Source organism: Mastomys coucha, unplaced genomic scaffold, assembly GCF_008632895.1.
Source record: "Mastomys coucha isolate ucsf_1 unplaced genomic scaffold, UCSF_Mcou_1 pScaffold15, whole genome shotgun sequence".
Classification (NCBI taxonomy): Eukaryota; Metazoa; Chordata; class Mammalia; order Rodentia; family Muridae; genus Mastomys; species Mastomys coucha.
The window spans coordinates 31,271,488-31,281,491 of record NW_022196897.1 but is presented as its reverse complement, the minus strand read 5'-3'; the positions used below and the strand labels follow the sequence as shown (position 1 = coordinate 31,281,491).

Below are 10,004 nucleotides of genomic sequence, written 5' to 3'. Positions count from 1 at the left end.
TAATGTATGGGTTCTATCCCCTCTATTCATGAGCTGTTCTTTTTATAATACAATGAAATCAGCAATAACATAGCAATAAAAATTATCTGAAGAATACAGCTCAGGATGCAAAGTCTCAGCAGCACAATATTGAAGACAGATTTAAATACTGCTTTCCATAGTGAGGAAATACAACAAATTGAAACTCTAATCAGAATATCAAAGCAAGTATATATTACCAAGATCTTCTGACATGCTAACAATAAAAACTATTGGATACCACGTCCCTAATCTCTATTTTTCCGTAATCATTTCAACAGTCAACAAGTAGCTAGCTTCGAGGTGGACAATTGTAGAGAGCTTAAATGCATCGTGCCATGAGTGTGTCAGCCTGCTGAATAATTTCCTTCAAAATTGACTATGCCAAAAATTATTTATAAATGTCTTTCAACAGTGCACAATAAAAGAAAAAGATTGTTGCCACTTATCAACCCTGTAACCATTTTTAATAACCCCCAATGTCTGCATTGTGGGGTATGCTTCCTTATCCATCAGTATGATAAAATAATGTTAGGGACAAGGGGATCATATCTTGTGCTTTTATTAAATTTTTACCAAACTTTCCAGTAAGATTATTTTAGCTATTTGTCTCAGATTAGCAACATTTTGATGATATCTGTACCTATGTCAGAACACACGGAGACATCGGCAAAATGTCAGTGGCTAAGAAAAGCTCTTGCAAGTTTACAGTGAAAAAGTCTTTTTCATTTCAAAGGTTTATTATTTCAGAACACTTCGAAATACAGTTACCTTAAACAACAAAAGGATGTCTCAAGCGAGCCCTCTTCCCAGAAACAACTGCCACCAGTGAAATCAGGTGAAACTTTTGTTTTCAACATAAATGTCTATTTATGAATTAGAAAATTGGCCTGATGTTGTCCAACTCCACACAGAAATGTTAGGGGAAATATCAGCCGTGACTGTGACGACGCTTATCATTTTAGGTGATACTATTTTCTAGCTTCTTAGTGGCTATTTTATCAAGCTATGTTTGAGAACCTTCTTATAGCTCTTTACATAATGCCTGAGAGTATTTTTCACTCTGAAATTTAAGAGGCCCTTTCCTATTGTTATTTACAGTGACCTTTTTCTCTCATTGTCTGAATTTCTGATAATTCGAGGTTTAAAGTAGCTATCGGTTAAAGGTCCATGGTCTCATGTATTTTACGAAATTACTTTTAAAAGCACTTTCAATCTAAAACTTTTCTATACCCAGCCTTTAACATTTTAGCCTAAAATCATAAATAAGGATACTAGCATAATATTTCCATAAAAGAACTATGAATTTGTCCGTTGCAGTTATGAAACAGAATACACTTTTCTTCACTGAAGGAAACGAGCTGATATTTGGCTCACAGGTAAGAGCAGTCTATTTGGTAGAAATGGTTATGCATTCAAACCAGCAACACTTTCAAGTAGCTAGCACACAGTACAAACGTAAGGTTACATACCTTTTCTCCATGATGACTTGCTATTAGAACTGCCATCAACTCCTTTTACTGACTCTTTCAACAAAACGGAAAGGAGTAAGGTCACGTGTCCTAAGGGGAGGCCTGTGCTAGCTGCTGCTTAATTTCAGTACTTAAGAAAAAAAAAAGGCGGGGGCAAAGGGTGAGCAGAGACTTAAAAAACAACCCACTTCCTGGGTACATGCAGTTAAACCACATTATTCCCCTTAGAGTGTGCCTTGCACAATCAGTCAATAACATCATTACTTATCGTTATAGCCAGTTTTCAAGTGTCATATATTTATATGGAGTACATCAAGTTTAATCTAAAGGAGAAAATATGATTAAAATTTTAGCCACTGGGTTGGGTTGGGTCAGGGGAGGAACTGGCTGTCAAGAAGAGTGGAAACTTCCTCTTTCTCTGTCTTCTAGTAAGGCCTTCAAAACAGTCTCTCCTGGATTAGCTTATGCATGCTCATGCTACCAAAAAGCACTGCATATCTATTGGGAAACCAAGACCTCAGTTCTAGCCCAGTGCTGCTGCTTGCCACACTTGTGGCTAAACATATAAGTACCTACTTGAGTTAAATGCAGATGCACCAGAACTTTAGAGCACTAAGCCCAGAGCCTGCAGGTCTCTCGGGATAGTTGCTCAGAGGACCTGCTATAGCAGGCACATGAATGAGGTTTTACCCTGGCACACTTCTCTCTGAGTTTCCCAAGCTGTTCTGAAATGTCATGAAGAACATTTGCACATACTATACAATCCTGTGGTCTAACATAAGGAAAAAGACAGAATAAAGGGTCCAAGGGCTGTCCTTTGGGCAAGTGCCTGTCCCTCTGATGGCAAGCTGCAGCTGATCACAGGATCAGCCTTCATATGGGCATCTACACTGAGCTATGGAGCTCAGAAAATTGGTCCCTTGGTTACCAGGCCTAGTATGGTTTTGAGATTTGCAAGATATCACAAAAGGAGATCAATCAGTGGGAGGATTTGTGGGTGGGTTGGTGTTCTTATCCCTCTACTGGGAGTCCTTTATAGCACTTCTGGCTTCATATCCCTACTGTTAGGAGTCTCAGCTAGAGTTACCTTTATAGACTGCCTGAAGCCTTCCCAATGCCAGGTCTCTGGCAATCCTAGAGTTCCCCACCAGGCCAATTTCTCTTCACTCTCCCAGCTCTCCCTGCCATTGATCTTCCTACCCACCATTTCCCATCCCCTCTCCTCTGCATTTCCCTCCTTCCACCCACCCCCAATGGCTATTTTACTTCCTCTTCTAAGTGAGATTCAAGCATCTTTCCTTGGGCCCTTTTTGTTATTTAGCTTCTTTGGGTCTGTTGGATTGTAGCATGGGTGTCCTGTACCTTAAAGGATAATGTCCAGCTATAAGTGAGTATATCCCATGTGTGTCCTTTTGGGTCTGGATTACCTTACTAAGGATGTTTTCTAGTCCCATCTATTTGTCTACAAATTTCACAATATTCTTACTTTTAATAGCTGAGTAGTATTCTGTTGGGTAAATGAACCACATTTCTTAATCCATTCTTCAATTGAGGTACATCTGGATTGTTTCCAGTTTCTGGCTATTATGAATAAAGCTGCTAGGAACATAGTGGAGCAAATGTCTTTATGGTATGATGGATCATCCTTTGAGTATATGCCCAGGAGTGGTATAGTTGGGTCTTTAGGTAGAACTATTCCAAATTTTCTGAGAAACCATCAACTTGTACATCCAGAGTGGTTGTACAAGTTTGCAATCCCAGCAGTAATGGAGGAGTGTTCTCCTTTTTCCACATCCTAGACAGTATGTGCTATCTCTTGAGTTTTTGACCTTAGCTATTCTAAGGTGAAATCTCAGTGTTATTTTGATTTGCATTTTTCTGATGACTAAGGATGTTGAACATTTCTTTAGGTGCTTCTTGGCCATTAGAGATTCCTCTGTTAAGAATTCTCTGCTTAGCTCTGTACCCCATTTTTAATAGGGTTATTTGGTTTGTTGATATCCAACTTCCTGATTTCATTATATATTTTGAATATTAGTCCTCCATTGTATATAGGGTTGGTGAAGATCTTTTCCCAATGCTTAGGCTGCTGTTTTGTCGTATTGACAGTGTCCTTCAACTTACAGAAGCTTTTCAGTTTCATGAGGTCCCACTTATTGTTGATCTTAATGCCACTTCTGCTCAGAAAGTTGTCTTCTATACCAATGAGTTCAAGGCTATTCCCCACTTTCTCCTCTATTAGTAGTAGACTTTACATGGAGCATAGAACTCTTGTGGAAGAGTTGGAGGAAAAATTGAGGAACTTGGAGGGGATTAGGACTCCTTTAGAAGACCAACAGGGTCAAGTAACCTGGACATTTGGGGGCTCCCAGAGACTGAACCACCAACTAAAGCACATACTGGATTAGACTTAGGCCCCCTGTACATATGAGCAGATATATAGCTTGGCGTTCATGTGGATCCCCCAACTACTTACTAGAGCAGGGGCTGTCCCTGAATCTATTGCCTACCTGTGGATCCTGTTCTGGGCTGCCTTGTCTGGATTCAGCAGGAGAGGATGTGTCTAGTCCTGCAATGACTTGAGATAAGTGGTGCGTTGGTACCCAGGGGAACCCTCTATTTTCTCAGAAGAGAATGAGAAGATGGGTGTAGGGAGAGGCTGTGTGAGGGGGTAGACTGGAAGGAGAGGGGACTGTGATTGGTTTGGAAAGCGAATAAAAAATACATTGATGAGAAAAAAGAAACAGAATAAATTTCCTTCCAAATGTGTGGAAAAAATAAATCACAGTATCTTCTTATCAGATTAATTGGATGAGAGCTCTGTGGAACCTCCTTACGTATATATAGGTCCTCAGGTACTTTGCTGAGTGTTCACTCTTAGTGTGTGAGACAAAGTATGAAGTATGATGATAGACTGGAGGAAGGCTGAATCCAGGCATCAACTTTGCTCCTGCTGCTTAGCTTTGGCCAAGCCATATAGTTTCCCAAAATCTCAGTTATCCACATAATGGAGCATGGAGATATGAAAATTCTACTTTAAGGAACATAATAAGTAGATTTAACTAATCTGCACATCTTTAAAAACTTTAAGTTTCTTAGTTACTGGTTGATTGCTATGAAGTGACATCATGACCAAGGCAACTCTTACAAGAGAAAGAATTTAATTGAGGGCTTGGGCTTGGCTAAAGTTTCAGACAGGCATGGTACGGGAGCAGTAGCTAAGAGGTTTATATCCTCAATCACAATGACCAGCAGCAGCAAGCAGCAAAGACAGACAGAGAGAGAGAGAGAGAGAGAGAGAGAGAGAGAGAGAGAGAGAGAGAGAGAGAGAGAGGAGAGAGAGAAGAGAAGAGAAGAAGAGATTGGGCATTTGAACTTTGCCCATACTGAGCAATACTCCCCATCCAACAAGGCCATACCTCCTAATCTTTCTCAAACAGTTCTAACAACTATTCAAAACATCTGAGCCTATGGAGTCATAAAGCACACCAAAAATTCAAGACAGCTGGTTTTAAGCCTTGGTAAATTCTGGTTGGACTTAAAAATCAAAGAAGAGCAGTGTAAATTGGGTGTCTCTTTAAGAACAAGTATCAATACAATGTAGCCACAGGAGCATTTCCACAAGGCTTTGTCTTGGTTTGTTCTATGAGGAGCAATGTGTACTCATCATAAGTAAGGTCCTGTGGTGTCACTCATCGGTAGGCAGGTTCATTCATTCGCAGAGGGAACACTTAATGAGTTTTGCAGTGAGCCACATATTAGGCCACACGCTTTATGTCCCTTGTGCCCTCTTCAGTCTTCACAACTGCTTCATGAGTCAGACACTATTATGATACTGTTTTTACACCCAAGTAAAATGAGATCAATTTATGAGCCAAATCAGTATAGAGGAGGCAGAAGTCAAACTCTGAGGCTGTCCTTGGGGCCCTTGTTCTAACTGAACAGCCCATCTTGGCCCCACTCACTCCACAGCATAGCTCTGTGAGTGAGTGAGAATGAATTCTGAAGTCCCACTTCTGGTATTGTGTTTGCACTCTCTACTGACAGGGATGGTAGGCTTTGAAGTTAGGAGTCATTTCCAGGAGGCATATTGAAGTCAGTCTCTCAGAATGTTCTCTAAAAATGTAAATAAATGTCAAATAAAATGAAGTTAAGTATAAGCAGTTATCTGTGTTGATATCTTCTAAGCAGTGGCTGGGCATCCAGCTGCCCAGGTCAGTCTACAGACAGACTCAATACCATCCTAATGGTAATTGTCATGGGAACTTTTTTTCTTTTTGGTAGTTTTGAGACAGGGTTTCTTTGTGTAGCCCTGGATGTCCTGGCACTCACTCTGTAGACCAGGCTGGACTCAAACTCAGAAATCTGCCTGCCTCTGCCTCCCAAGTGCTATGATTAAAGGCGTGTGCCACTACCGCCCGGCTGTAATGGGAACTTTTAAAGGAAGATACTAGCAACTATCAGAATTTCCATAAAAATACACATATCTAAAGTATTTGAGTTCATTTTGGAATAAAGCAAAAGTCAGCTGACTTGCTTTGCTATATATTAACATGCTACAAAATCATAGCATTAAAAATAAATACTAAAACTGCACATAGTGCTTTAGACCACATTCTCAGCACTTAGGAGTTAGAGACACAGAAAACTGGGAGTGAAAGTCTGGCCTCAGCTACATGATGAGCTTGAGGCCAGACTGAGTTGCATGAGACACTCTTTCAAAGAACAATCAATCAGTCAATATTTTAATACCTAAAACAATATTGTTGATATATTATAATATTGTATGTAATAATTAGTATAAATGAACTATTTGAAAAATAAGATATCACTAATCAGATATATAAGTTTAGATTTGAATGCATCTTACTCCACCTTAGACCACATTGCTATGATAGATTCACTCATACTTGAAGAAAAACCTGTACTTGAAGAAAATCCTTATTCTGATACAGTCAAGTAAATAAGCCTACTTTACTTTCTTAAAAGCTATCATTTCTGTTACAGGTATAACATAGACATAGATTATAGAAAAAGCCTAGTAGAAAATTATACATTAGAAAACCCTGTAGGCATGCTAATTTGGATAAAAAGCAATAAAGTCAGATGAGATATTCATGAAAATAGATGATCTAATATCCAACCAGTGCATGAAAAGAAGTACAATGTCTACAGTACTCACAGCAAAACAAGTTACCACATTCCACTGAAAGGTCAAAGGTCTAAATGTGAATGTGTAGGAGATGAAGTGTACCCATATTGCTGGTGAGGTTATAAGCAAGACATTGTAATAAGTGACCCAAAAAAATCAAAAACAAAAACAAAAACACAATAAGATATGCTCCAGCAGTTTGCTTCAGTGTCCTAACTATCGTGTCCATAATGCTCTAGAAAACTTCTCTTACATCACAAGTTAACTGCTTCTGACCTTGGCACACTTGTGTCTCAGGTAATATTTACCTGTGCTTTGTCTGTGTTTGCAGGGTAGAAGGAGAAGTTTCTGGATCCTCTGAATGGATGTAGTGAGTTGAACACTCATGAACACAGAGGAGAGAAGAGGAGAGGAGTGGAACTCAGCTGAGAAGCATTGAGAGAGCACATGAGAGAGACAAAGTGCAGGAGCTTCAACTGGAGAATGGTGCTTACTGAGTATTCACCACCTGCATGGTGCTTACTGAGCATTCACCACCTACCTGCATGGTGCTTACTGAGCATTCACCACCTGCATGGTGCTTACTGAGCATTCACCACCTGCATGGTGCTTACTGAGTATTCACCAACTGCATGGTGCTTACTGAGCATTCAACACCTACCTGCATGGTGCTTACTGAGCATTCACCACCTGCACGCAGTACAGCCTTAAGATTTGCCTCTGGGCTTACTGGTGCTGTGGATGAAAAAGATTATGTCTTTCCAAATTTCTGCTGTTGAAAACATAACCCCTAGGAGTGAGGTTTGGGGTTGTCATTTGGGTAAGCACTTATACTAAAGGGAACTTCTGAGAATAGCTCACTTCTACCATGTGAGGTCATAACCAGAGGGCAGCATCTGTGGGGAATGTCCCTTGACAGATTCTGACTCTGGCCTTCCCAGTTTGTTTTCTTTAAGCTGCTGAGTTTGTGCCCAAACAGACAAGACAAATGGTACATTATATTCTAGCTTAAAAAGAAATAAATCACTGGGATATGTTTTAGATATTAAGCATTAATAAAGAGATAGCACGAAAGGTTTAATGGTAAGGAGTCACATTATTACCTGGACGAGAGATGTCAAAGTCCTTGGTGAAGCAAGGAAAGCAGCTTCCTTGGTGGTGGGACAGACTTGTTCCTGGCTGGGGGTGGGGGGATATCCTGCCTGACATTACTGAGAAACTGTCTGGAGTTCTATGAGACCAGTCAGGTGTCACACTGTCACAATCACCCACAGCAGAGATGCCTGGGGCATGGACCAAACTGGAACACGAAGAGAAGACAACAGTTAAATTTTGGAAGGAGCTGCATGTCTGTCTTGAGCAGCAAAGGGTACATTAGACGTAGGTGAGAGAAGTGACTTCAGAAGAGCAGCGTGGGCACACCGAAGAACTGAGGCTTCACTAATGCTACTGACCTCTGAGAAGCTGTTTGTCCTCACAGTGCCCTTTAACAAGAGTGCAGCTGGACGTGAAGGTGAGAGACTAGGGGAAAAAGCCGGGCTAATGGTATCTCTCTGGAAGTAAGCAACAATAAGAGCTTAATTGTGAGACTGGGTATGGAAGCTTAGAGTGGGCGCAGAAAAGAAAAAGGGTCAAGAAAGGTCCCAGTGCTCAATGTAAAGACTGCAAAAGGAAAAAAAAAACAGCGAAAGAGACAAATTTTACTTGAAGGAAGGGAAGAAGTGGGAGCTCAAATTTCCTTTAGATACAGAATGGTGAAGGTGGCTGTGGCCTTGATAAAAATGGGTCTTCTTGGATATGGGAGAAAGAAATTTCATTATACAGAGATGCTGGTGCGGGTCAGGGTGTAAGGGAACTGACTGGCAATTCTGATGGCCTATGTTGGACCTCTGAGATCCACATGGTGAAAGGAGAGAATCAAGTCTCAGAAGATATCCTCGGACCACTATGCATGCATCTTAGTGCAAGCAAACACACACATACACACACACACACACACACACACACACACACACACACACATACACACACACACACCTGCCCACATGTACTTTGGAAAAGAAAGACCTGGTTTAATAGATAAAAACAAGAGCTATGGCCATGTTTTAAGGAATGTTTGTGTGTCAGAAATGTTAGAAGTGAGATGGTGATATGGTGCCCAAGAAAAAAAAATGGAACCACAGGGACTCATTTTATATGTTTTTGCTTTTTTAGACTGGGAAAAAAAACACATTAATATGCAAGATGAGGGTTGACAGAAACAAGAAAATGATGATACTTGGGAGGGAAAACAGAGGGAATTGTGGCAAATGTCCTCAGACTGGGGAGAGGGGTGCCTGTTTGGAATTAGGTATTAGGGTAATTCTTGGCCTGGGCTGGGAGTATGAGAAGTCTCAGAAGCAGAGATCCAGCACGAGTTCCAGAGCAAGATGAAGAAACACAGAGATTCCTCCTGTCTAGAGCAATTAGAACTTCTCTTCTGATTGTTGCAGCATAAGAAAATGGTAAGGAGAACTAGTATTCTAGAAAATGAGGGAAAGACTTAGAGGTTTTTGAGAAGGGACAGGAGAGCAGCACAGCTGTGTGAGATTCTGCACTGTCGGGAGCATCCAGGCCAAGCTGTGTCCTGAAGCTTGGACACAGGGTCTGCAGAGATATTCATAGTGGCGTAGGGAGCTTCTCTGAGGCCCACAGCAGTACCTGGGAATTCTGTGTGGTTTTAAGTACTGGAGTTTGAGAAAAATATGTGCATATGTGATAAAATTTTGATTTCTCATATGAGTAGATAGCAAACATCAGAATGAGATATTGATAGAAAGAAAAATGTAACCATTCTCACAAATGAGGTTTAGACTCTTATGGGGGAAAGAAATCGGGTGCACCTGTCTCTCATTCTTTCAGCAAACACAAAGCACTTGTTTTTATTTAGACATATCACCGAGATCCAGGGATACAATTTCTTAGATGTCACTAATGTTGGTGAGGTAAGGGTATGAATCATTAACATATCCAAGAGTATAACAAGCAAAGCAAAGACAGCAGACATCATGTATACATGGCTCGTTGAAGAGAAATATGAATTGGGTATGGACTCCTTAAGGTGAAAGAGAAGTTTTGTTTTTCAAGGCTGAAGTCAAATCTTGGCTAATTTTAATGACTTGGCGAATAGAGGACTGTTGTTGCTATGACACAAAACAGGCAACTTGATGGAGCAGTGGCTCCGAGGAGAGGAAGCAGGGTTGGGGAGTCACGTTTAGATGTTGAGAATTATTGGTAATGAGAGGGAACAGGAACAGATGAAGGTGAGGAAGTGTGACATTTCTGATAAAACAACATGTGATGCCAGACCTGGAACTACTCAG

General features: G+C 40.7%; 1 protein-coding gene across 4 annotated transcripts in view; it reads right to left on the bottom strand.

The window, feature by feature from the left end:
• The window catches only part of Arhgap15 (Rho GTPase activating protein 15), a 611,414-nt gene extending 609,775 nt beyond the window's left edge, over positions 1–1,639 (bottom strand). For 2 of the 4 annotated variants that reach the window (XR_004118571.1, XM_031370150.1), the window contains exon 1: positions 1,491–1,639. Coding sequence is in view for 3 of the 4 variants with exons in the window: in XM_031370150.1 (XP_031226010.1) it covers positions 1,491–1,501 (11 nt within the window). In the remaining variant the exon portion in view is untranslated. The remainder of the gene's footprint in view (positions 1–1,490) is intronic. The other 2 variants (XM_031370149.1, XM_031370152.1) reach the window with 1 other exon arrangement.
• Between the last annotated feature and the right edge of the window lie 8,365 nt (positions 1,640–10,004).